The sequence below is a fragment of the Phytophthora sojae genome (assembly GCF_000149755.1).
Source record: "Phytophthora sojae unplaced genomic scaffold PHYSOscaffold_4, whole genome shotgun sequence".
NCBI lineage: Eukaryota > Oomycota > Peronosporomycetes > Peronosporales > Peronosporaceae > Phytophthora > Phytophthora sojae.
The window spans coordinates 3,285,773-3,312,370 of NW_009258118.1; the positions used below are offsets into that span (position 1 = coordinate 3,285,773).

The 26,598-nt window shown below is 53.1% G+C and overlaps 8 protein-coding genes across 8 annotated transcripts; 2 read left to right on the plus strand and 6 right to left on the minus strand.

The window, feature by feature from the left end:
* Nucleotides 1-2,156: 2,156 nt before the first annotated feature.
* Nucleotides 2,157-2,564, minus strand: PHYSODRAFT_300603 (hypothetical protein; the record flags this gene model as incomplete). Its single annotated transcript, XM_009528340.1, has 1 exon — nt 2,157-2,564. The coding sequence occupies one exon, from the start codon at nt 2,562-2,564 to the stop codon at nt 2,157-2,159; it is 408 nt and encodes a 135-aa protein (XP_009526635.1).
* A 1,699-nt stretch (nt 2,565-4,263) lies between these two features.
* PHYSODRAFT_501115 (hypothetical protein) lies at nt 4,264-5,226 on the minus strand (the record flags this gene model as incomplete). The annotated part of the gene is made up of 1 exon (XM_009528341.1): nt 4,264-5,226. A coding segment is annotated over one exon (963 nt), but the record flags the coding sequence as incomplete, so codon positions are not given.
* A 293-nt stretch (nt 5,227-5,519) lies between these two features.
* PHYSODRAFT_285951 (hypothetical protein) lies at nt 5,520-6,481 on the minus strand. The gene is made up of 5 exons (XM_009528342.1): nt 6,426-6,481; nt 6,256-6,353; nt 5,983-6,182; nt 5,768-5,921; nt 5,520-5,681 (listed from the first exon to the last, which is right to left on the minus strand). The coding sequence occupies exons 1-5, from the start codon at nt 6,435-6,437 to the stop codon at nt 5,624-5,626; spliced, it is 522 nt and encodes a 173-aa protein (XP_009526637.1). The 5' UTR covers nt 6,438-6,481; the 3' UTR covers nt 5,520-5,623.
* A 2,263-nt stretch (nt 6,482-8,744) lies between these two features.
* PHYSODRAFT_545146 (hypothetical protein) lies at nt 8,745-12,430 on the minus strand (the record flags this gene model as incomplete). Its single annotated transcript, XM_009528343.1, has 9 exons — nt 8,745-9,097; nt 9,160-9,367; nt 9,447-9,889; nt 9,962-10,242; nt 10,327-10,484; nt 10,565-10,730; nt 10,796-12,125; nt 12,221-12,267; nt 12,347-12,430. The coding sequence occupies 9 exons, from the start codon at nt 12,428-12,430 to the stop codon at nt 8,845-8,847; spliced, it is 2,970 nt and encodes a 989-aa protein (XP_009526638.1). The 3' UTR covers nt 8,745-8,844.
* Nucleotides 12,431-13,649: 1,219 nt separating this feature from the next.
* Nucleotides 13,650-13,976, plus strand: PHYSODRAFT_451004 (hypothetical protein; the record flags this gene model as incomplete). Its single annotated transcript, XM_009528344.1, has 1 exon — nt 13,650-13,976. A coding segment is annotated over one exon (327 nt), but the record flags the coding sequence as incomplete, so codon positions are not given.
* A 3,423-nt stretch (nt 13,977-17,399) lies between these two features.
* PHYSODRAFT_300607 (hypothetical protein) lies at nt 17,400-17,846 on the minus strand (the record flags this gene model as incomplete). Its single annotated transcript, XM_009528345.1, has 1 exon — nt 17,400-17,846. The coding sequence occupies one exon, from the start codon at nt 17,844-17,846 to the stop codon at nt 17,400-17,402; it is 447 nt and encodes a 148-aa protein (XP_009526640.1).
* A 2,527-nt stretch (nt 17,847-20,373) lies between these two features.
* Nucleotides 20,374-21,083, minus strand: PHYSODRAFT_262436 (hypothetical protein; the record flags this gene model as incomplete). Its single annotated transcript, XM_009528346.1, has 2 exons — nt 20,374-20,774; nt 20,843-21,083. 2 exons carry the CDS (start codon nt 21,081-21,083, stop codon nt 20,374-20,376), a joined length of 642 nt encoding a protein of 213 aa, XP_009526641.1.
* Nucleotides 21,084-22,953: 1,870 nt separating this feature from the next.
* PHYSODRAFT_501108 (hypothetical protein) lies at nt 22,954-25,912 on the plus strand (the record flags this gene model as incomplete). The annotated part of the gene is made up of 4 exons (XM_009528347.1): nt 22,954-23,128; nt 23,231-23,291; nt 23,365-25,645; nt 25,718-25,912. 4 exons carry the CDS (start codon nt 22,954-22,956, stop codon nt 25,910-25,912), a joined length of 2,712 nt encoding a protein of 903 aa, XP_009526642.1.
* Nucleotides 25,913-26,598: the final 686 nt, after the last annotated feature.

Genomic DNA, 26,598 nt, shown 5'->3' on the forward strand with positions numbered 1-26,598 from the left:
AAGCCCCATTGAGAGGAGAAACGCGTTGAGCTCTGCATTCCACTCGCGTCCGGCTTGTTTCAAGCCATACAACGCTTTCTTCAGTCGCCAGACTTTGGAACGACCGCCCTCCTCAAAGCCACGTGGTTGGCGGACGTAAATTTCCTCCTTCAGTCGTGCTTTCACGTAGGCCGTGGGGACACCGCCTTGCCGCACATGAAGGCCCAATTGGGTCACCAGGGCGAGAAATACACGGAATGAGTTCAATCGGGCGACTGGGGCATACGTCTCGAAATAATCTTTCAGGAACTCCTGCGTGAATCCTTGCGCACATATTCGCGCTTTTAGGCGCTCAATAGTGCCATCTTCGTTTTCTTTTGCTCGAAACGCGATCATAGAGCCAATAATATTCGCGCCAGGTGGAGGATCGACGACGGCGAAAGTATCGTTGTCGCGAAGCGCCTGGATTTCTTCTTGTATTGCTTTCTCCCACTTTGGCCAGTGTGGCGAAGCCCGTGCCGCCGAAATGTTTGGAGGCGCCTGAATGATCTCATCAAGAGTAGCTTCGGCAGCGCTCATAGCACGTCCGGCTATCCGAGCGGATCGTCGCAGCGGAGCTGCCGTTGCCGTGCCGTGCTGAACGTCGTACTGCAACAGCTTGGATGGACATTCGCTCCTCGCCCGTCTCCATTAAATGGCGAGATCGACCCTGGACAAAATTGGGAGTCGGTTCATCATTACTGTCCACATCGAGATCGTCTTCTTCGTCGTCACTGTCGTCACATACCCTCATTGGGTCCTCCTTGCCTTCGTGCCTAGGAGGTTCATTGGAAGGTGGCTCTAAGAAGACCACGCTCCTGCTGTGGACAACTTGGTGTCCACGGCCTGTGGACAACTTGGTGTCCACGGCCTGTGACGTAGACAAAGTGGCCCTTGCGTTGGGAGTCATTTCCGAGGTAAACACCGGTGCGCCCTCTTGGCCGGAACTTGTAGGCAGTAGATCGTTTCTCATCTGGAATCAACACGACGCAGCGCTGTCCAAATGCTCGGACTGACTTCAGGTCTGGTTTCCTCCCCCAGAATTTTTCAAACGGTATTTTGTCGGTGTCAGACTTTGAGAGCACCCGGTTCCGGGAGTATACAGCATTGCGAACGGTATATTCCCAGAGGTAATGCGGTAGCTTTGACTGCACGATCATAGCTCTGGCACTCTCAGTGATGGTTCGGTGGGTCCGTTCGATTACTCCGTTCTGGTGGTGTTCATCAGGCTCCGACATCTCCGTCGTGATCCCCTCATCGTCGCATACCTTCATAAACTCGTGACTGAGAAACTTTCCTCCATTGTCGGAACGGAACGTCAACACATTTGGCCGCTTGTCCTTAAACCGACAGTTGACCGCGTTCATGTAGGGCCGAAAAGAGGCGGCGGCGTCGCTCTTGTGCTTCAGGAAATATACTGACGTGTGCCCCATCCACTTGAGAGCGAGATAATAGCGATTGCCGTTGTAGCTACGTTTAAAGGGTCCCGCTAAGTCACCGTGGCAAATTTCGACTTGCGAGTACTTGGATCGGGTCGCCTTGAGGGGTGCGGCAGCACGGTGAATTTTGCTGAGAGCACACGCTTCACACTTCTTGCTTAGGGTTAGTGGTCCAGTGATCTTCAGTCCTTTGACGGCGTCAGACTTGGACAGCTTAACAATGTCGCCGTAGTTGAGGTGATTGAGTCGCTGGTGCCAGTCCTCGATTGAGTTCGGGCGCAAGGCTGCTGCTGCAACACGCGGGGGGGGCTTGAGAGCATATACGCCGCGAGTGGCTGTACCTTGCATGATCGGAGGTCCGTATACGTTGCATGCTGACTCTGTGAACTCCACCTTCATGCCACTATCCATTAGCCGCTTGACGGAGATCAGTGTTTGGCTGAATCCAGGGGCATAAGCGACATTTTCCAGCACGACGTTGTTGAGCTCGTCGATCATCATCTTCCCCATCTGATCACCTGTAATTAGCCGTCCATCAGCGACTTCTACGGCGTGCACCTCACAGCTTCGTAGATCGAAAAGTCTGGTGGGATCTCCGGTAATGTGATAGGTTGAGGCAGAGTCAATTAGCGGGGCACCGCGCTGGGTACCGAGATCTGGAATATCGTCGGGTGTCTCTTTGCGTGGCTCCCCCCCTCTTCATTCAGACGAATCGCATGGCATCTGCTCGGGATCGTCGGAAATAGCATCGTCAGCGCCAGTTTCCTCGTCCACCGTTACTACGGATCGGACATGTCCGCGCTGAGCTCGGGCGGCATGGGCCATCCCTTGTTGCTTGGCGACGAAGCGATCGTGAAAATTGGTTGTATGCCCGAGTTCTCCGCATTCTCCGCAGCGGGCCTTGGAGAAATCGCGCTGTACTCGGCGGTAGCGTTTGGCGTCGTTGCTTTTGTACTCCTGTTTGATTCCGCGCTCATCTAACTTGCGTTTTCCAGTGGGTGGACGGGAGGCAGAAGGCATGGCTGTCCCAAAGCGGTTCACCGTAGTAAGAACGCCTTGCATCCCTCCATTCCGAGTAGCTAGTTGGCGCCGCTCGCGCCGGACCATTGTAGCCACCGTAACTGGTCTGCATATTTGCTCAGTGGTTGCCTGTGCGGCAGATAGCCAACCCTTCAGCTCGAGTCCAAGCTGGTCACTCTAACACCACCATAAAGTGTTTGGCTGCGAACTTCCACACTGGCAGCACGATAACCACACCAGTTTGATATGCTTCGGGTACCGATTCGTACAGTAATTTGTACAGCGGGAAGACAGCTCCCAGGCTTATGTAGGCTGCTAGCATAGGAATATATCTTCGAATGTGGGGACGAAAGGGCGAGTTTCTTGAGAAGGGCTCCGTGCCGAAGACGAGCACAAACATTACAGGGATAAGTATTCCAGCCAATAAACCTCCACCCTGCCAGATGAAAGGGATCGGAACCCAACGATTTGCGTTGCTGCCACACCCAAGCGTTGTTCCGAGCGCCACAAGCATCCTCTTCGTGCTTGTTAGACTGAAATTCGGCACAAACTGGTTGAATGCATCGGTCCCATAAAATATCAAACTGCATACCATTAGGTTAAAGCGAATCCAAAACATCCAGTTGGCAGCCCATCCTTCCTACAGCAGTCGTAATGGTAAACATTCCAACAGAGAGGCAGCGATCAAACCGGGGAGAGGTGTGAGAACGCACACCACAATAACTCGGGTTCGTGATGTGGTGTTGCAATAATGGTGCAGGCTTTCCAGGCGTTCAACGGAATAGGAACCTTGCCGACCGACTTGCATTTCGTTCCATCTCTCCTCCAGTCGATGCCAAGCGCTTGTACTCCACAGACCTTCTCTCGAAACTGAGGCTTGGGTAGAGATTATCTCGCCATCAGACCCAAGTTGGACAGCACCGATCGATCCCGCCATCGTAAGGGATCAGCAGAGCCGGGCGGCTGTACGATACAGCAGCACAATAGGAAGTGAACTTTTATTAGCCGCTTATTTATACTGCTTCAGCAGAGTGCCGAGTGCATTCTCATACACAGGTAATCCACAAAAACTACGTCTTCGAAGCAGAATATTTGCAATATACTTATTGACGAAGCCATTCAAACTGAAATGTAAAATCAACACCTGCAGAAGAGAGTAGCTCTACAAACGAACTACAAGTAGACCAATCTCAAAAGGCTGCTTACCAAAATGCACGAGCTCGTACTGGAGCAGTACAACGATTTCGAGAAACAAACTTCCCTGAACCAGGTACATTTCCGTCTCGAGAGCGAACGCCAGCTGGTACAAAGGCGAGAATGCGAACTTCCGTTTCAGAAAGTAGTGCAGCAAAAACAACGATCCGACCTCTAGCGACGCGAAGACTAGGATGTTTCTTAATGCCGTCACTAGCCCCGCCAGGATAGTAAATTCAGGTTGTACGTGGCAAATACGAGAGGGACGATGCACTCCACATATTCGACTAGCGCCAAGTACTCGCAGTGAAATAGCAGCTGTAGACATTGCAACACCATCGCTTTGCTTCGTTCACCAGACGCGCTCGATTTCAATTTCCGTTTCACGCCTTCCGCGTTCCTTGACACAGCACCTTTTCCAGCCGTGGCATCTACCGGGATAGGTACAACAGAGGCGATTTGAACGCGTCGAATATGCAGTGACCGCCGCTCAGGTCGTCGGCGAGATCGACTTATCTTCCTCTCAAGGTGGGAATCTATGGTACTGAAGATACCGTCTTCCTCGAGTTTGTCCAGTCGTCTGGCTTGGCTATCAGTCATAACGTGGGGAAGACAAGCGCGTAGTCGCGCTCCGTTCAAGGATGCAACCTGGGAAGGCGCGAGGATCTCGAGTCACTTCTAGAACTTGAGCCACCAGATCACGATCCTCTGCATGCCCAGAGCCTTCTCTTTTCAGCAGTTCTATCACTGCCGTTGCGTTAGCTCGCACCTCGCGGAACTCCAGCAATGCCTGACCCACATCTGCTGCGATGAATAGTGCTGAAAGGTAGAGAGATCCGGAGGATGAAATGCATACGGAGACAAAGAGCGCACTGAAGAAATCCACAGTCATCGATACCACCACGGGAATAAAATCCTCCAATTCGCGTGTAGCACTCATGATAAAGTGTTTCGCACCAAATTTCCACAGGGGGAGAATAATTAGAGCACCACCTCGATAATCCACTGGGACGTACTCGTACAGCACCTTATAAAGTGGGTAGACTCCTGCGAGGGCCATGTACGCAAACAATAAGCGAAGATATCGACTTAGATATATACGACACGGAGAAGTACTCATGAACGGCGCAAACCCAAAGACGAGAAACATCATCGACGGTAAATAAATCCCCAGCAACAAGCCTCCAAATTGCCAAATGAAAGGAACCGGAAACCCGACGACCCCGGTTGCTGTAGCTACTAACCATGTCCCCACATAGCTGAGACTTGCTCCCAGTGAAACCACGATCCTTTTGAGGAGTGTAATGTTGAGGTTGGGGACGAATAATATCAGCTCCGATATCCCTACAAACGTCAGCGTAAATGTCATCAAGCCCAATCGAATCCAGAATACCCAGTTACCCGACCACCCATCCGACGGTGGACGGAGTGGAAGACACTCCAAGAGCACAGCGGTTGTCAGTGCTGGTAGCGGAGTGAGAGTGCACACCATTATCACACGCGCACGAGAAGTGGTCTTGCAGTAGTACTCAAAGCTCTCCAAACGCTCGACAGATTAAGCCCCTTGCCGTCCCGCTTGAATTTCATCCCATTTCTCCTCCAGTCGATGCCAGGGTGACAAACTGGAGGAACGCGAGATAGACCCGCCTTCAACCACACCACCGACCCAGTTACCAACAGGAGCGCTCCCTTCTGGTCTGATCATTCTGACTGGTGCTGGTGTTGTGAGAACGCAGTATTGGACTGCGAATTCGGTCAGCTTAACTGTAAATAGTACCCGCAGTCTCGAGTATTTTTAAATCGCGGACATCAAATCGGCCACCGAGATTTTAACGCTCTGTCGTCCTGTATCATCTCACACTTCTCACGTAAGATACTACTGGCAGCAGGCTCACATTTGCAATACAGAATGAGGTTTAGGCAGTCACCGGACTATGTAAGGCTTACAGCAACTAGTCCTCCTTGTACTCGTCGCCCATGGCCTCCTCGATCATGCCCTTCAGCTCCAGTCTACTCTCACAAAATCCATCCCAACCAACAATCACACCAATCAGCACCACAAGCTCTCGAAAACAATATTCAAAGTCCCCACCCACCGGATCTCCGACACCTCGTCCCCCTGCAGCACGTCCTTGACGAACTGCGCCTCCACGCGCATCTGCACCATCTCCAGCGCGCCTCGCAGCACGCCACACAGCACGTTCGAGTACCACAGCACGCCGTACGCACTCGGCGGCAGCTCCACAAACTCTGTAAAACACAAACAGATCAGAAAGAACTCCTGAAAATGACCCCCAAGAGCCTACTGCACCTGTCAACGGGTTCTCGTAGATCAGGAGACTGCAGGCGTTGCCCTCCGCGTTCCACTGCGAGACCTCCACGTTGATGCCCAGGAACATCTTGAACGCCACCTTGGCCACCACCTCGGCCGTGTCCCGGAAGTCCTGGCAGCTGGCCACGCCCGACTTGGCCAGGAACTCGTCCACGAGCCGCACGCCGATGTTGTAGCCCCTGCCGACAGCAGTACCAAGTCAGACAATTGTTCTCATAATGTGTATGCCTCCAGTTGTGCCACTTCCCGTACATTTTGTCGAGCTGCTGGTTCACCACCTTGAGGTCTTCGAAGTCCTTGATGAGCTGCGTCACCAGCGAGCCGTACGTGAGCGCGAAGAGCTCCCCGTTCTGTACAACATACACCTACAGTCAGAGAGGAGACCCAGGGGAGGGGGTTAAGTACGCAGCACGTGCACGCACCACTTTGGGCATCTTGCTCCAGGCGGCGTCGCCCAGGCGCTGGTGCGGGCGCGGCGTCGACATGCTGCGCGAAGTAGGATTGAATTGTGTGATGCGTACACCAGATGCGAACTTAATGTTAAGTCCGACGTTTTTCGCATTTTTGACATCTAGCATACGTGTTTAGCAGAACTTCAACTTGCTGTACTGTTAGTAGTATTCCGATCGATGTTGGCTGCATATCCGCCGCCGAAGTGAGCCAGCTTGCTCTGTAGTAGCGTCACGATCTCGACCAGCAGCTTCGCCTGTACCAAGTACACTTGCGTCTCAAAGACAAATAGTGCTGGTTGCGAACAGGCGTGTTCCTATTGTTCCAATTGTTCCAATTGTTCGCTTTGATCCAATTGTTCGGTGTTGTTCGGGTGGTTCATATTCGCGATTAAGTACGAAATTGCAACTTCTCGCCAAGCGCGGGATGGACAAGCTCTCTAGTTCTCTATAGTGTCGCTTTGGTGCCTCTTGTAAATGGAACACTTTCGGAAAGGTTACGAACAAGTTCCAAATGTTGGTATCGTTCAGAACTTGTTCGCAACCAGCACTAAACACAAACGCCAACTGGTACAGCGGCGAGAAGGAGAACTTGCGCTGCAGAAACCGTATGAACAGCACAAACGTCATGAGCTCGACCAGCAAGTTCGTGACTACAGTTCCCAGCGCCACCAGGGTAGTACACGACATTCGGCAGCTGCTCGAGGATCGACTTGTACGCGGCGAACACGAGCGGGACGACGCACTCGACGTACTCGACAAGGGCGAGGTATTCGCAGTGGAAGAGCAGCTGCAGTCCTTGTAGCACCAGTTTCTTGGGTCGATCGGCATACCGAAACTTGTTGCTGCTCACTCTGGTATTCGAACTCATCTCCTTCCCAGTAAACTCCGACCCCGGTGGGAAGGAGCTCACAACACCGCTCGAAACAGGGACAATAGCTACGCTGCGAAGCTGTGGCTCTGGATGTTGCGGGTATTGGTTGATCCATCTACTGGAAATTCGGTCGTCTATATCGTATGCGTCCGACGCCTCCAATGCCTGAAGTTGCTCAAGCTCTTGAGGTGACAATGGATGGGGCAAGCACGCCCGAAGACGAGCAGGCCGCAACGATGCCACTTGAAACGTGCTTGGATACCGAGCCACGTACAGGATCATCGCCACCAGGTCCAAGTCTTCCGAGCTGTTCGTACGTCGGTTTTTTTTCTTCTGGGATCGGGTTTGAGACTCCCGTCGACTTCGAAGAAGTTGCATCAAAACTTTAGCATTCCCGCGCACCTCGTTGAACTCGAGAAGCGACTGCCCCACATCAGCAATGATGAACATGGCCGAGAGGTAGACGGAGCCAGAGGTGGTCATACACGCAGACACAAAGAGTGCGCTGAAGAAATCCACCGTGAACGCCACCAGCTCCGGGATAAAGTCTTCCAGGTCGCGGATGGCTTTGACGATGAGGTGCTTGGCGGCGAATTTCCACATCGGAAGCAGCAAGATGACGATCCCTCGAGCTGACACCGGCGCGAAGTCGAAGACTACGCGGTAGAACGGGTACACTCCTCCGAGTACCAAGTAGGCGAACAGAAACCGGTAAAACCGCTGGAGATAAGGCCGCAGTGGGGAGGTTTTCGCGAACTCCTTCCGAGTGAAGACCAACCGAACATCGCTGCGATGCACAGGCCCATGACTACGCTCCCCAGCTGCAGCATGTACGGAACAGGAAACCTCATCGCGTTTGCCCCCAGGATACACATTCCCACAAACACAGTAGTTGAGCCCACCGACACGACAATTCTCTTCACGAGTGTAAAGTTGAGACCCGGGACGTACGTGATCAGCTGGGAGACGCCTACGAAGCTTATCGCCATCATCGTCAGCGTCCAGCGAATCCTGAACAACCAGTTCGCTGACCACCCCTCTGTTGGGAGCTTTAGCGGCAGACACTCCAGTAATACAGCGAACGTAAAAGCTGGTAGTGGGGTGAGTACGCACACCAACACGACGCGAGTTCTGGAGGCAGTTGTGCAGTAGTGATCCAGACTTACGAGGCGCTCGACGGAGTACGACCCACTTGGAGCTCCTCCCATCGCTCCACAGCGCGAGTCCATAAGCCGATTACAGAAGGTGCTCGCACAGCGACGTTGCCGTCTGCCGGCGCGGCAGCTACGCGAGCATTTGTCATTCCTGAAAGTAAATCGGAGTGCCACACCCTTACGAACAGTGCTTCTCAGCCCTCCGACCAGGACGAAGACCGTTATCTGATCTCACCCGCCATAATGATAACAAGAAAATCTACAAGCTTCTAAACATAAATCTTGACATGGATATCTCTCCTAAAAACAGCCCACGTCTAATGCAACGCATCACGAAGTCTTACCTCATCCCACATTCCGGTGCTTAGAAGAAGGCAGGAAGTCGACCACGAGATGACGCCTTCTTGCGGAGCTGCCAAATGCGAATCCCTCCGTCAGCAGACGCCGATACAATTGTGGAGCCATGCGAGCTCACAGTCAGCGCCGACACGCCCTGGGCATGCGCTTCTGGGATCTCCAACACCTGCTCCTGGCCACTGGGCTCGTCCAGCTTCCAGAACAGCAACTTGCCCGTAGAAGTTCCTCCTACCGCGTATTCTCCATCCGAGTCGAAGCACCTGCACACCGAAATTGTTAGGGGTTTGGCCTTTCATCTTCACAACCAAAGGTAGATACGTACTGGACAGGCCCATCAGCATTCACGTTGACAGTGATCATTCTTGTACCGTCAGTTTGATAAACGGAGAGCTCGTTCGCCTTGCTCATGCACGCAAGAGTCGACGATCCGCCGCAGAATGTCAGGCCGATAATCTCGGCACGCTGCACAGGACTGGCGAACAGTTTGCGCATAAGCTCGCTGGTACGCAAGTCAATCAGGTACACGATCCCTGTAGATATTAATTGCACGCGTGAGTCGTTATCAGAAAATACAACCCAACAAAAACGATTGCTAGCTCAAATACGCACCATTCTTGGTAGCAGCAGCGACCGTGGAGCCATCATTGCTGATGCACAGACTGACCACTGACTCTTCACACTCCATAAACGTCGACAAAGGTGCCGTGGCGATGCCCTTGGGGGTGTAGTGCCACATTTTGATGGAACCGTCCCACGAACTCGACAGCAAGCGGTCCTCAAACACGCAAATAGCCGAGAGACCGTCGTCGTGTGCCGTAATCTGGTCGACAACTCGGCCGACGTCCATCGAGTACATGTAGATGCAATTGTCCCAAGACCCAATAAACACGTACTTCTCGTCGGGTGATACATCGCAGCACGACAGAGCCAAGTTGCACGACAGGTTGCGCCGCAGAGTTCCATCTAGCGTCGCCGAGACCTTAAAAGTGGTATCTTTTGACGTCGAGAACAACGCTCGACCATCCTTGCCCAACACCAGCGACGTCACCTCACTGCGTGCAAATTTACGATGAAATTAGCTCAACAAACAACCCAAAAGTTAAGCTTCAAAGCTTGCAACGTACCCGGCGTGAAGCATGTATCGCGCCGATGGTGACCACGCCGACATATCACCGCTGGTACCAAGAGTCCAGTTCCAGCGCTTGGACGACTCGACACTCATTCGTCGCCGGAGTTGCGCTGTGAGCCCTCCTACAAGACGCTGCGCTTGTTTTGCACCAAACGAGCGCGTTCGGAAACCAAACATACTGCGCCGATTGCCCGGTAATGCATTCCCTTCATCACCGTTCTCATCATAAGAATCGTCTTCACCCGCCACGCTATCCTCTCGACTACGGTTATCGACCTCGTTAGTCGACGACGATCCATTCGGCAAAGACTCGTCCAGCTTCGGATGCGGAGGTACAAACTCAAGTGTAGCGATCTCCACCGCTTTGCCAACATCATTCCGCGAAGGGTGGGCGCCAGAAAAGAGCAGCTTCGGAGTCTGCCCGAACTCCTGAATCTGTGCTTCGAATGAACACTTCTCCACAGGGTCGGTTATGGTCTCAAGATCCACCGAGCCCTCGTACGACAGATAGTAGAACACTGTGAAATATAACGAATGATTGCCCAGCCGTCAGTAAGCCGATCGTCTCCACAGTTTCATCAGCATGGCGGGTACGTACGATTGTTGGCCTCGATTGCAGCGTCGCCTCGTTGTTTGCATCCGAAAATCAAATCGATCCACTCATGAAGATGCTCGGACACGTACTCACTTTCCAGAGCCTCCCGATTGAGACGAACAAAGGCAGACGGACTGGATGCCCAAGCGGGCAGCTCAACGTCTCCAACCTGCAAATAATACAAGCCGCATTAGACAACCAAATACGTTCTTGGAACTACACAAGCAGACGCACCCTTGTCAACTTCTGCGTCGTTCCTAGATCCAGATTCTTGCCGTTGCAAAGCCACTCCTCCGGCGGCAGTGAGTCGTCAAAGAATGCCGGGATAAGCTCCTTAAGGTCAGCGTGGTTTGTGTTGCAGCTACTCCAGGTGCTGGGGATGCTCTGGAAGAGTCGATCCGGGGCGTCGAACTTGCCATTCTGCAAACACAGCATGTATTCCGGGGCCATACGCACGAAGTAGTAGAGCACGTATCCGGGTGTCGAGTAGTGGGTTCCGTAGAGAAACGGTGGCGGTAACCCCTCATCCTCCATGCCGCGTGGCATGGCTTCAAAGCGCGCTTTATAAAACTCCAGGCGTTCTTCGTTCAGCGCTCCGATAGGTTTGGACAAGTCACGATAAACCGCAGGGTCCGACAAATCAATAGACGGGCTCTCGTAGTCGTTCAAAATCCAGGGAAACACGGGATACTGCGTCAGGTCGTTCTTCGTGCGTCCGGCAGCGTTGTTCAGGTACACCAAGTAGTCGTAGTTGGACACCTCGCGCTGCTGCCACTTGCGCAGCATCGACTCCAGATCCGTCTGCTGCAGGTGTCTCAAGTCGGGCTGGTTTACCATCATGTCGTACACTTCGTCTCTGTCATGGTGGTTTCGGAAGCTGAAGAAGAAGCTCTCTCCGTTCTTGAGAAAGATCTCCAGACCCGTTTGCTTGAGCATGTGGCGGCGCTTGTACAGGTACTCGATTGTGTTGTACGCCCAATTCAGCACGGGGTCGCCCACGTTGTTCACTTGCGCTGGCTGGAAGTACAGTCGCTGGTTCGTCAGCATCATGCAGCCCGGGTACTTGAGCAGCGGCACAATGCGGTCCACCAGCTTGCCCTTGGTCAGCAGCGGACGTTCACGGAAGTCCACCAACAGACTCGAGTCGAACTGATCCGTCTGCCTCGGTGTCAGCACGGGCTCCAGCAGCGCCTCCTCGTCCACCTTGTTCATGACGCTGTCCTTGTGCGCCAGATCCCAGATCGGACGCACGTTCTTCAGAAACTCCTCGATCTTGGAGTGCAGCAGAGAGAAAATGTACTTCTCCGGCACGGCAGCTCCAGCGTCCCCCGACGTCTCCTTCTGCACGTACGGGTGGTCCACTCCCCTCTCCTTCATCTCCAGCACCGACGACACCTTGAAGGTCAGGAAAATGGCGCAGTCTCCGGCCTCTGGGTGGTCGTGCAGCTCGGCCACGGGCATCTCCTTCATGTCCCGGAAGAAAAACCTCAGAACGGGCACGTTGCTGTCCTGCGGCTCAAAGAAGAAGCCCCTTGTGCACATCTTCAGCCGCCCCTGCACCTTGCTGCCGCCGCATACACAACAATATAAAACATGAATATAATTTACTATACTAAGTATTTAAATAAAACTAGTGTTAAGTAAAAATGTGTAACTTACCGGTGCGTGTCGGGATTGGGCTCGAGATAGCGATGCACACTGAAGTCCTGTGCACACAAATACGAATGTACAACCCTAATTTTTAGAGGCTAAATGGGACGAATTGGGAGGGAGGCGCGGTCTAACATCGAGGAAGAACTCGCCGTCCTCCAGCAGCAGCAGGTTGAACCGCGTCTGCGCGCTCTTGTGGCCGAACTTGGACGCGAACATCACGCGGCGAGGAGCGCAAGAGGATGATGGTTCGAGTGAAGGAAGGATGAGATGAGATGCTACGTTGGCAGTTGGCGCGACACACCACGCGCACATTAAATAATGCACTTTGATAGTTTCCCGTTATTTTACAAAAATAGGCAAAAATGCCTGACGAGACCCCGATCCTGACTACGTTGAAGTTGGCCTCGTCAACTTGACTCTCTTGGCACGCCGACCTCCAGCCGTGCTCCACGCACCCTCAACGACCTCGCCGCCGGGGACTTCGCCTACCTGCTCATCCAAAAAGGATCACCGACCCATCCTTGCGATGGGCTTCCAGCAGCTACGGAACTCGTCGGTGGGTACAAACCGTCGACAAAGGGGAGAAGCGCAAGCGCTAGAGAGGGATCTCCATTGCCACTTTCCAAAGGACTCTCTCAGCGCGCAGATGTCCGCATCAGCAGGCAGTCCCCTCCAGGGAGACGCTGCGTGGAGGCCCCACGTCAAGCAACGGGATTCCGCTCTACTTGCCGCCTGCCAACATGGAATCTTGGAGGCCGTCGATTTCCTCACCGAGGCCGGTGCGCAGTTCGACGCGCGGGACGAAGACGGTCTCACGCCGTTGATGTGGGCCACAATCAACGGGCACGCCTCGGCGGTGCGTCTGCTGCTGGCACGCGGTGCTGACGCCGCTGCAGTGAGCAAAACGGGCTTCGACGCCTTGATGTACGCAGTGCAGGGCAGTCGCCTGCTGGAGGCAAAGTTGCTGCTGCAGCGCGTGGGGACTTTCGTGAGTTGGTTCGATCGACCGCTCTATAACGTCGCTGATGTCATGGCTCAGCTTCTGCAGAGTGGGCGGGAGGACGCAGCGCAACTCATTGTAAAGAACAGCGCCGATATCGACATGGCGGACGGGAGCGGCATGACGCTGTTGATGGTGGCCGCTCAAATGGGGCTCGCAGCTTTAATTGAGTTCCTCGTGGGGCGTGGGGCGTCCGTGAATTATGTCGCCCGAGACGGCTGCACTCCGCTGATGCACGCAGCTTGGTATGGTCATGTTGCTGCCGCGGAGGTGCTTCTTCGCCACGACGCGGTTGTGGACAAGAGGAGCGATATTGAGGCGACTGCTTTCCATGGGGCCTGCACGCGCGGCCACGTTGACGTCGCCCAGACTCTGCTCGACTACGGTGCAGACATCAACGGAGTGGAGCCAGGAGGGATCGTGCTGCGAGAGAGCGAGTTAGTGAGATGGCTCCTCGAGCACGGAGCGTCGGCGAACAACAAGAACAACGATGGATGGTCCGAGATGATGACTGCTGCTCAAATCGGAGATGTTGATGCCATGCTTGTTTTACTGGAAAGTGGCGCGAAGATCGTCCGACCCGATTTTGCTGACAGGGACGTACTGCAAGTTGCATGCGAGTACGGGCATCTGGAGATTGTTCGCGCGTTGATACAGCACGGAGCCGCTGTTAACGTGGAGCAAGAACATGGAGCAAGTCCGTTAATGCGAGCTGTTGGTGGCGGCCACACCTCTGTGGTGAGGTTTCTCGTGGAAAGCGGTACCTTGGTGGACTTGGCGACTGACGGATTGGGCACTACTTCGCTTATGAAGGCTGCGGAGAGGGGGTCCCCAGAGATAGTTATAACATTGCTGGAGGGTAAGGCAAACATCAACCATCGGCGCCACGGCGGTGCTACCGCCCTCAATATTGCTTGCGAGCACGGGCACCTTGAGGTTGTGGTAGTGCTCGTGGATAACGGAGCGGGGTTGGAGCTAACCGACAACGCTGGCAACTCGCCGCTTATCGCCGCGGCGCAAATGGGTCATTCTGACGTTGTCCAGTTCCTGATATTGCGAGGTGCCAATATGGATGCTCGCTTACCGAGTGGGGGGACAGCATTGCTGACAGCGGTTTGGCACAAACGACTGTCGGTAGTTCGCGTGTTGCTGAACTCTGGTGCGGATATCAGTTTGTGTGGAGATATTCAAGCGTGGCCAGCGCTCAAGCCGCTTACTACAGCGGATACCCCGAGTTTGTGCAGCTCATCTACGAACGCATGCGCGAGGATGAAAACAAGCCAGCGGCCGCCCGCCAGTCGTGCTCTAGCGTTCAAGTCTTTCCAAGCAATCCCGCCCCAAGCAAGTCCGTTGATCAGAAACATCACAGCGACACAAGACTTCGAATTGCGTGGGAGCAGGGCGACCTCAAAACAGTTGAAGCGTGTTTGGACACCACGCGCGACGAAGTGAACGTACCGGACAGCAGAGGTAGGACGCCTCTTGTCAGTGCGGCTCACAAAGGCCACACGAGTATCATCGCTCTGCTACTGCAGGATGGAGCAAGTATCGAGGTGCGAGGATTCACTGCCTTGCGTGTTGCGTGTGATCTCAGACAGCTTGACGCTGCGAGGGCTCTCCTCGAGCGAGGTGCTTTTGTTGATTCGAAGTGCGACGATGGCTCGACCCCCTTGATGGCTGCTCTGCAACTCCAGTATCCCCAAATGGTGGCGCTGTTGTTGGAAAAGGGGGCCAATGTCACCGATTCGTCCCTGACTACTGTCAGAACTCAGGAAGTTGCGTGTCGTACTGGACGGCCAGATCTTCTCAAGCTCCTCCTGAAGCATGGGGCTGCACTTGACGCGCAAGCCTCGGACGGCACCACTGCTCTGATCAGGCTCACGTTACAGGGCAACGTCGCAGCTGCAGAAATGCTGATCACGTATGGTGCATCGATAGACTTGGCAGACAATGAGGGTCGGACCGCTTGGATGCATGCCGTACGGCATCATCTTTCCGCCGTCGTAGCACTACTTGTCGGGCATGGTGCGAGCACTGACACGCAGTGACCAAGTGGTGGATGCATGAACGTTGCGCGGTTTCTCCTCGACCGTGTCGCTTACCATCCCCCCCCCTGTTTTGGTGAGCAAATGTATAATGCTAGGGTTACTGTTGTTGCGTTTGTTTTCCTGACAACATTCGAACAGAATAATACAAGAAAAAGCTTTTCCTTGCGAGTGCAGGTCATGGGGGCAAAAGGAAGTCCATTCACATGTTTAGCCGAGGGCTCGTAGAGTACGCCCTTCATCTCTATCCTAACTAGCGTTGGGAAAGCCTATCCGCTCGGAAACTGCACGTTGATAGGAAACCAAGGTACCTAAATATACAACATGCAGCTTGGCGAGGACGAGCTTGTGCTGAATGGTGGCTTCGCAGTCTTGATGTTGAAGCTCGAGCACTTGATCTGATGACCTTCCCCCTCCAGGAAAAATCACCTTCCGCCTCGCCTTCGGCTCCTCGGAAACTACCCAGTGGAGATGGTGATTATGAGCAGCGCGTCATTAGACTTAGCGGACAACAAGGGCTGAACTGCTTTGATGCACACTGCCTAGAACCAGTGATGGCCAAAACTGTACGGGAAGGCATTGGAGGTAAAGCGATCTGTAGCAATATGAATTGCAGTACCAAGGCAGCCAGCAATAATAACTGCAATACTGGTCGTTCTTGCAATAATTACTGCAATACTATAACCATACTACTCTGTCGTCGTAGAGGTCGCCGATAGCACATATGCCGTCGGAACTGGGTTTTGAGAACATTATTATGTTGACATTGACAGCCTTGCCTGCTTTTAAGTGAAAAGTACTAGGGTTTGAAGAGTTTATTCGGTTGGCTTAAGACTGCAGTAAGAATTGCAATTCCGCAGCGCTCCGCAATATGTATTGCAATAGCTTGCAAGCTTGCAGTATGGCATTGCAATAAGTATTGGTAAATGCCAATACCTGCAATACATTTTTGGCCATCACTGCCTAGAACCACCACACCACTATGGTAGCGCTGCCCCTCGAGTAAGGCGCGAACGTTGATGACAAGCAGCGGCCAAATGGGTAAGCAGCTTTCTGAAAGGATCGCAAGAACGAATACCGAACGCAGTGATGCCTCTCCTCGACTAACAAAAGTGTTGTCGCAGACTGCAACCACACTTTTGGACGATTCAGATAAGTTGATGCCTCAACTCACCATAACGACCACTCCTGTTTTGTTCCGATCTACCCAACAGTGTGTGTACATACTTCTCTGGCCCACATAAGAAACAACACTTCGGTTTTCTGGACATAACTATTTACAAAAAAATCGTTTGGTGACTCGCAATACCTCAACCGAAAGCTGCGCATTTGCTCCGTTTCACGCTATGATTTAAAAAAATCTAGCAGCAGAAAGAAGAGAGAAACAGCCTTTTATCTGAAGTCCGTTTTAGGCAACATTAGGTTTTTTAGCGAGGTGCCGTCAAAAATTAGCGATATTAGAAAATAAAATATCACCGTAATCGCGAGTGACTGCTTTACCCTTATGTTCGGTTGTCGATGTTGTAGCGCCTGTTGGAGACGAGTTAGAAGGGCTACAGTTTTGAGGTTTTTCTACGCGATTATCTCGACATGCGCAGACCCATTTATTTTGGCCAATAGTAAGCTGAAACAGTTGATTATACCCAATCATATGTGACATGTGGTCCACATCAAATTGAGGTTTAATGCCGAATGTTGTTTCTTAAGTGGGCCAGAGAAGTAGAGCTTACTCTGACTGAAATAACACCTCAATAGTAGCCCCTCGTAGTCACTATCAAGAAGTTTGTATGGAAATAGCCCGAACCCTATAAAATGATTTTCGGCCGGACCAAAGCCTCGCCTACTGCGACACTAGGTTAAATCCAACGGTGTATCCTTCTCGATCGCTAGAGCAAAGCCTGTCAAAGCTCGCGATTATGAAGCACCGGTGGATTTATGTGTGTGTGGGGGGACTAACTCTAGTCTGCCAATATACAAACATGGACTTATGGAGATGCAGGCTTCGTGGTACGGCTTTAGACGATGATATTCATTCCAAATGACTTTCGGCCTCCGGCAACAGTGAGCTGGAAATCATTTCAGCGGCTGTCCACATCGTTGAACCCAGCGAGTTTCAAGTCCTCCAGCTGATCACCGACGGTCAGAATGTCGTTCGATCCAGCGTAAATGAGGTCGACGCCAGGACGAAGATATTCCGCGCCTGGTGATACGCCGCCTGGAGTGCATCCAATGAGTTGGTGCCAGCTCGGGTTGCATCCACGGCCAGAAATTCGAATGTAATCGTCCCGACAACCACCTCCACCTCCACCTCCATAGTTGTGAAAGGGCTCGTTACACTTAGCTGGCGGTGCGTGAGGCAGGGGTAGACTGATTTTGGGCGGATTTCCTCAATCAATGTGCGAGCTAAGTTCAGGTGTTCGGCATTTTTGGCGATTCTCTCGACATGTGCCGTAGGGTAGCCGCCTAACAAGTCGAAAGCGGCGCGTCCGGTCTCCATGCAAATATCCCGCATGTATCGCCGGTCGCATGATGGCAGCTCTTGCACGAACATCCGCATCATGGTCATGCCGCTTGACTCGGGTGGCATCGCATCACCTTTTAAAGATGAAGCGCAACAAGTGTTTCCTGTCCGAGTGATTCAAGTATTCGATCTTGAGGGGCGCTGGCGACGCAATTTTGCGCTATATACGAGGCGTACGCACAGCTACTCGAGGCGGGAAGGGTGGATGCGGTCCGAAAACTTGGGAGCTGCATGCCACATACGACCTGGGCATCACGAGCACAACGGCTCGGGCTAGGGTTCAGCACCAAGAATCCCCAGCTGGACGAGGTGGTACGCGCTCGTCACGTACGCGAAATGCGCTTGTTGAAGCGATGTCATTCACGAGATTGAGGGCGTCAATCATGGACTACGAAACGACATCCAAGCCCCTGACCCGTTGAAGGTGCTGTCGAGAGCTCTTCTATACAGCGCGTTGCCTCATCACCTTGCCATACACGCCTTGGAGATCATGGCGAGACCCGAATAGGTGATCGTGGACTGTGAGGAGCTGGAAAGGCTGGACGCGGTGGACTACTACGAAGAGCCAGAGACGGAGGAGGAGGAGGAAGGGGGTGATCGCCAGGATTGATGAGCTATGGTGCGACTAGAGCGGACAACACTTTACCTTCTTAACCTTAATGCACTGGCGTTATTGAATTTTCACGTACACACTTTCCTCTTGTGTCAGTATTTGTAGGACTTCTCCTCATCATCACCGAGTATTAGTAGGACTCCTCCTCATGTCGAAGTATTGGTACTAAAGTGTGGCGTGCTCCGAATCCAAAATCGTGAGTGATTATCGTAGAAGTTACCCTTCAACTTGGTGCAAACTTAAAAGTCGCGGTAGACGGTTCCAGATGACACTCAGGCAATACCACAAGAGCAAGCACGAGACTTGAGCGAACAACACTCGCCTTTTTTTGTAACCTGAATGGATTCGCGTAATTTAATTTCCACGTAAGGTTTCTCCCTTGCATCCCCTTATGTCATTATTCGTATGACAACTCCTCATCATCACCAACTATTAGTGGGACTTCTCGTCATCACATCCTTCCCAGCATGCTTCATGGATAGCGAAGCTCCACCAGCACTAGAAGTACCTAGTCCACATGCCCTTTCTTCGGACCCAGTTGCTGGAAATTAGTACATAGCTAGCTGAATCACGCAGCGAGCAATGAAAAAAAAAAAAAACGGCACGGCATTCACCGGTAGATCAACAAGAATGGATACCATCAAAACGCTAATTAAAACCAAAGCCTCGGTCGCTAAGAGACAGTCAGCTCGTGGATGCCCTGCAAGTCTGATACATCGATCCATGTAGGCCGTTCAGCTCGAATCGACTGTGGTCATCGAGCACAAAAGTTTTGAACTCGCCGTCATCACTTACCAATTCTAGCACAATAATGTGGTCGCTGCAAAATCGAGCCAGAAACAGCCCCGGACTAAGAACTAAAGACGTGATGATGGTGTGTGGATGTGAGGGGGGGGGGGTTGGATACGAAGTATAAGAAGTTGGAGTAAGTTTGGGTCGGAGTGACTCCATCCGTCAACTTTGGATGTAAAACCCAGAGAATTTACATTTTCCGTTTTACAAATTACGGCTCTTAAGATGATGGTTTTATGTGGAATACTTAATCAATTAATAGCACGATATAAGTAACCAATTTTCTAAGTATTTTATGCTGAAATTAGGGTACTTTTCTTGTTCCAAGATGATTCTCTTTCGCGCAGGCCGAGGGTCAAACGATGTTTTAGGTGCATGAGGGCCGTATGCGGTGCTTTAGCCGAATTTAAGCCACTTAAGCCGTGTGAGGGATTTCTGTGATTCGTGCAACTAGGGCGACATAGCCTACGCCGTAGGAGGGACCTGCAAGGCCTCCGATGTGCCCACGTAGAAGATGTAAGCGGGGTGTTTTAGTAGTATAATACTGCACAAGTTTCGTTGGCGGCTACAAGGCGCAGGGGTTCATTACCAGCGTTGCGTCAATTTACATTGAAAAATTGATTGAGATTTTCCGTCACGCTACAATTTTAATTGTTCAATGTCGACATTATTGTGTACTCTTGTGATTTGTATAGGAATATGTATCGACCATTTGATTGGCTATATATCTACATACAGTTATCAAGTCAGATGATGCATATCCGGCAAAAAAATCATTGCAGCCAATTTTCTAATTGTAATAGTTGACCACAATTTTTCCAATGTGTTTATTGCATTTTTATTGACGCAACGCTGGTCATGACTTGCGGTGGCGCAGGGATCGAGTTGACCGAATGCGAGCGAGCGTTGGCGTGGTCTACTACACGGACTACGAAAGAACAAGCAGCTGCCACTTGAACGTGTGCCAGCGCGCGGCTTGATGCGGCCTGAGATCGTCCGAATATGGCATTGTTATTTAGTACGCTATGTGGGGCTGGATAAATTATCCCATGACGCTCCTGTCAACACAACAGTAAACTATGGGGCGCCTCATCTTAAACAATAATTTTTTACCCTCATCTTAAACAATAAATAACTCCATTATGGAAAGGATGTAGTTAATTAACAACTCACACACTAGCTTACCAACTAGCGCAAATTGTCAACAGTCGTTGCGTCCCAGTACGACCGATCCTGACGCAGGAACAAAAGTGTCTCAAGCGTGTGCGGCAGCAGACCCTGTCGTTGATGACCAAAGGTCACCCGAGCAATGCTAAAGAAGCGTTCCACCACGTTTGACGTGGATGGAATGCTCTCCAGCTGCTCATACTTCATCGCATCCTGCGCAAGCCGCCGGCGCTTCCGCAGGCGCCCCACAAACGACGCGGTTGCCTCCTCCTCCTCGCTCGCGGCCGCGTCGTCCGGATTGGCAGCTTCGAAGAGTCGCAAAGCGGCCTTTTCAGCACGCGTCAGTCGCTGCGCCTTCCCGCGGAGAATGCGAGCACACCCAGTCTCAAAGTCTGGGCTGTGCACAATGTTGGCTCGAGGTCCTGCAAAATAAAAACATTATACACATGTTAGTGAAAATAATACACAAATTCCATAATTATAAACTTACCAATGTAGCACCCATACTGTGGCTTGACAGCAATCAGCTCGTCGAACCACTCGCGCACGTCCAGCGGGTCGACGTCGTGGCCTTGAAGGGCTTTAGAGACCGACTCGATGTCGCACAGCTGCTGGTACAATGCGCGCAGTCGCTTGTTCGTCGCCGGCGGCGGCAGCAGGTCCATGATGCCGCCGTCTTCGGCATCAAGGAACTCGAGGAACTCGAGGAGCTTGAGGTAGCGCCGTACCATCTCGAACGTGGAGCTTCAGCGTATGTCCTGGTAAATGACTTTTCAGCCTCTTTTCAGCCTATTTTGCAAAATTACAAAAGGACACAAATTGTGTTAGAAAAATATTGATACACCACACATACACAATGACGCTTACCGTAGTTTCGCAGATTGGGTTAGAGTACGCAGCTTTACCATGAGTGCCTACACAGCTGCCAGGTCCTCCTCGTGCGATGCCATGTCCGCCTGAACAACAAGGTTCATGCGGTGGCTTGCGCAACCGGGGCGGATAGCGCGAACCATGAGGTCTGGTGGCTTTAGAGGTGAAAATTGATAACTGACTGCGGTGGAGTGAGCAGCGACTTGCAACACAGACAGCAAGTGATTCCAGCGCTCCTAAATGACAGGAAGCAAGTAGATGGCTGGTTAACCGCAAACATTATTATATAATGGTAACTGTCATAAATTATGTAATATCACAAATCACAGAAATCAATTATCACAGTAGATGGTCGAATGCGAAATTTATTGTTATTTTCTGAAATAATGTTATTGACAATACTATTTTCCGAGCAGGAGTCCAAGCGGGTGTTCGCCCCACTTCTTGGCATTTACGTCACGGCCGCCACCAAAGCGCACAAAAAGACCCGAGCTGCTCTAGAACCTTACGGAGCGTACGAAGCCCCAGTGTATCGACACGCTACCAGGACTGATAAGCACTACATCTTCTCGGTGCCGCTCGCTTCCAGAGACCACCGCCCGTTGCATTGGATGCTGCGTGGCGTCGCTTTGGTCTGCTCCACGGATCAGTAGTAGTAAAAGGTAAATACCTATATGGTATGCTGATGGTTTGGTTGAAACTTTCAACCTGAAGGGATCACTGAAAGACCGAAAGGCACAAACAACAGTTGGTATTCATTCAAAAGCTCGTCAGCAATATTGGACGAGATGTTACGTCACTCAAACTGCGCGCGTGGTCTTCTCCTTCTCCAATTTGTCAACTGCCAGCGCAAAAAGGCAGCCAAAACTTACCACCGTGGAGCGCTGGAGGATTTACCAGTGTCCGTAGCGGTAGCGGTAGTAGCCATAGTTCGGGTAGCCACCGTAGCCGTAGTTCGGGTAGCCGTAGCCGTAGTTCGGGTAGCCGTAGCCGTAGTGCGGGTACCCATAGCCGTAGCGGTAGCCTCCACCGTAGAAGTCCTCCTTGTCGTTGGGTGCCGCGCCTTCGGGAGCTTGCGCCGGCGCAGCCTCGGGGTGGACGGCGGGGTCGTTCTCGGCCGCTGCAGTGGCGAGCGCGAGCACCGAGGCCAGCGCAGCGACGATGGCGAAGGTCTTCATGTCGATGGAGGTCTACTTGCTTGCAGGAGCTTCACTTGTCTGTGTTGACTTAGCTTGCGTGCGAGACGTCCAATTGCCGAATGAGCCCAAGGCTGGCTGGAGGCGGGGGCATTTCTGGGACAGGCAGGGTGGCGCAATGAAATATCAAAAGCATCATGCCGTTAGAACCTTTTCTCCTTGGAAAGCTCTGACCTTGCTGTTCAACCTGGCGCCACCACCGTTAGTCTTACGAGCTCTCTCACTATTCACTCAACCGCCCTCCTCTCAAGCCACCCTCCGACCCGGAAGCACACTCCTGCAATGAAGACCACCTTCGCTCTCGTCGCTGCGCTGGTCTACGTGGCTGCGGAGGCACCCGTCGTCAATAACGTTGCTGCAAGTTCTCTCTCACTTCAACTTGCCTTTTTGCTCATCATGGCTATATTCGTACTTAGTGGACGCTCTGATTATTCCGCGTGGTCGTTCTTGTAAAGGTTGGGTACACCAGCGGCTCCGCCGATATCACGCGTGTCAGTCCCCACATCTCAAGATCGAAGCGAGTCTCTCGTGGCGAATGCGGGCGGCGGTTTGGCTCCTGGCGACGGCTTCGGCCTCGGGCGCGCTGGCGTCCGGCCCTAAGTTCCATTATGGCTTCAGCGACTGCGTGGACGACGAGCGCACGCTCTTCTACTACCTCAAAGAGGAGGGCACGTGTTTAGCAAACACCACGAACCAGGTGCTCGCGAAACGTAAGCACAAGAAGAACCCACTGTCTGTGTGTGTTTTATTCCAGTCTGGGTGACTGACATGGATACACTCGTCGTGGTCTTATGGGTGAATTGGCATTGTAGCTCCAGTCCACGGTCTCCGCTGTGACGTCCAGTGCGATAAAGGCTACTACCTTGGAGCCAAGTACGTGCCCTCTCATCATGGCTACATCCGTTTCCCTACTGCTATGACTGACTTGTGTTTAACTATGCTGCAGTTTCTCCGGTCCAGTGCCTGTATCAGGCTGCGAGCGCTGTCCACAGGGCAAATACTCGCTGGGAGGCGGCAAACTCTTCTCGCAGCGCACCAATGCATGGAGTTCCCCACTCTCCGCCGAGTTGCAGACCGACTGCATGACCCAGAACATGTACACGGGCCACTGGCAGCACAACTGCAACCCGTGGGTCGCGTCCGCCGACGGGTCCTACATCTCGTCGGGCGAGAACTCGGGCGTGATGCAGAACTTCGAAGGCACGAGACTTTACTCCACGCTGCGGGTCAGCGCCATGTTTGTACGGGACGGGTCCGTCACGTACAAGTACCGGGTGGACGCCGAGCAGCCCTACGACGGCCTGATGTTCCAGATCGACGACGACGAAGGCGCCAAGCTCGTGTCGCAGTCGGACGGCTGGAAGGAGGCCGTGGTCCAAGTGTCGGCCGGTGCGCACACGCTGGCGTGGAACTACATGAAGGACTACGCGGGCGACGCGGGCGAGGACAAGTCCTACCTGAAGGTGATCGAGCTGGTGGGCACGGCCTGGTCCGACCTGCACTGCCACACTTGCGGCGGAGATATGACCAATAGTGGCGGATCGCTCTGCGCCTTCTGTGGGCCCAACGAGTACGCCGCTGCCAAGTCGAACAGCGAGCTCGACTTCACGTGCTACTCGTGTCCGCCCAACACGTACGCGCCCAAGGGCTCCATTGGCATCTCGTCGTGTGTGGAGCAGCGCGCGTGCTCCATGGACGACGTCGAGGAGACGTACACTGCCTGCAAGGGCGGCGCGCGCGATGTCACGTACGCGTGGAGTGAGCCGCAGACGTGTGACACGACGCTGGAGGACAGCATCAAGCTTCCTGCCCCGCAGAAGGGCGTGGAGTGTGCGAGCTGCGCGCGCGGGTATGAGTTGACGGAAGGGGACGGGTGTGAAGCTTGTGGGACGGGTCAAGCGTTGAGTGCCTCGGGTACTTGTGAAGCTTGTCCCGCTGGAACGGTGGTCGTGAACGCACTGGAGTATGGCGTGGGGACGCCCGATGCGTGGAGTCACTGGCCGCAGATTTTTGACGCGGAGGGAGCAGAGCACGCTGGCTGGAAGCTGACGAAGACTGGACTTTTGTTTGCCCAGCACACCAGCAACGACCAAGAGACTGTCGCCTGGAGTCGACCCAGTCGCTCACCGCTTACATTCAACGTGCCGTTCGTGCACTCAGGCTTCGTTAACATCACCTACAAGTTGAGCAACATCCCCACGTTCGAAAACGACGGCGCTCGTGCGTGGGTTGAGCTGGAGATTCGTGATGCGAGCGATAGCGACAAGAAGACTAAGAAGGCGCCGGAGATTTCAAGCTCACCGAGCAGCAGCGACGGCGACGACGATAGCAGTGCGGCTGGCGAGGACAAAAGCATCGTTCACCTGCTCCATGGCGGGGAGAACGGCACGTTCAGCGAGCTCGTGACTATCAACGTTACAACCGCCACCGTGAAGGAGTTTACTTTCGTTGTGCGCGCGACTAGTATCGAGGCCAAGCGTGCCATTGAAGCCAAACTGGTGTATGTTGGATTTATGGGCACGCAAGAAGGTGCCGGCGTTAGCTGCGATAGCTGCCCTGCAGGGTACGAACCCGTTACCCCGGACGATGACACGCAGATGTACGGCTGCCGCATTTGTCCTGCTGGCTCGTTCGCTGAGGCTGGGGACTCGACTGGAGTTGTGGCATGTGGACTATGCCCAGCTAACACGTACTCGAAGGAGGGCGCTGCGGAGTGTACCCCCTGTGGTGAAAACACATACAGCAGCCCCGGTGCTGTGGCTTGTGCAGCTCCTCAGGCGCTTACGCTCAATGCTAGTGCATCATCGGACTTAGTGACACTGTCGTCGTCTTCGTCGTCGTCGACTGCCTCGGTGACGTCTGCGCTTAGTGGGCTGCAAGTAACATACAACCTGTCGCTATTGGAGGCGCTTGTGTGGGGCAACGAGAGCTGGATACTGGACGACACGGTGTATGGCAACTCGACGAGCCTGCAGTCCACGAAGCCCGTGGAGTCGTCGCTGGCCTTCCAAGCCGACAAGCAGAACTACTGGTTTTCAGGTCTCTTCCGTCCTCTTGGGAGTAGCTGGATGCAGCAGGTGCCAGGGCAGGTCGTGGACCAGGAAGTGGACACCACCACGGAGATTGCTTACGTGGTCTTTGCCAGCATGATGAACCCGCGCGAAGCTGGCAACTACTTCCAGCAGAACAGTGGCGTGTACGGCAACGTCATGTGCTCAGCTCCAGCGGTAGGTTTTTGTGTTATCTTGCAAGTAATGCGCTCGTCACTTATCTCTTCTCCATCTGTGGTTCTTGTGTAGCAATGGAGCCTTGTTAACGGCGGTAGTCACATGGATATCTTACCGCTGGAGTCCGGTGCTGGTGTGAAGGTTTCCTTCACCAATGGCTCGCCCTGTGTCAATGGCAAGACATACTCCGCCACGTTCAACTTCGAATGCGACCTCAACAGCGGTAAGGGAACGGTATATTGTTTGGTTTCGCCAGCTCGGACCTAATTACTGCCTCGTACTTCATGCAGGAACCACGAGCAAACCCGCGTCAGCGTCGCAAGACGACGATAAATGCAACTGGGACATCGTCTGGAAGACTGCGTACGCCTGCCCCGTGTGCGATGATGACTACTTCAACGAACTTCGGTCGACTTGCAATGGCGGCGAGCAGTTGGTTTCCTACGCGCGCAAGCTGGCGTGTTACGGCGGCTCTGAATCTGTGAGCACCGAGTCCATCTCGACCTGCACGGAGAGCGCCGTGGTTCTCGACACGAAGGCGCTTTACTCGGTCTACGTGGCGATTGTCGTGATTGGATTTGTGGTTCTGCTTCTGATGATGGCTATACTCATTATCCACCGCAAGTACCGCAACGCATACAACGACTACATGTACCTGAAGGGCAAACTGCCGACGGAGGAGAAGACGCAGGAGGACGGATCGAAGGAGACGACGTTCGAGTTTACCCCCAGGTCCAACGCTCTGCACAGCTCTCCGTTGGGCGCCACTTCACCCGCGCAAGAGGAAAAGGTCCCCGACGTTGTTGATGCCAGCGACGCCACCGACGACGATGGAATCGAGCTCAAGCTCCACAGCGTGCAGAGCGTGTAGAGGGGATCATACTTTCGTGTTCTTGTTAAATGGAGAAGTCATTTTTCACGATAATTCCTGGATTTCGACCTCTGGTGAGTTT

Excerpts from the sequence above, each read along its gene's own strand:
- PHYSODRAFT_285951 (XM_009528342.1), bottom strand. Across the intron at positions 6,183-6,255 it reads AACCAGCAGCTCGACAAAAT|GGGCTACAACATCGGCGTGC; the intron begins GTACGGGAAGTG and ends TGCTGTCGGCAG. Across the intron at positions 5,682-5,767 it reads GACGAGGTGTCGGAGATCCG|ACTGGAGCTGAAGGGCATGA; the intron begins GTGGGTGGGGAC and ends TTGTGAGAGTAG.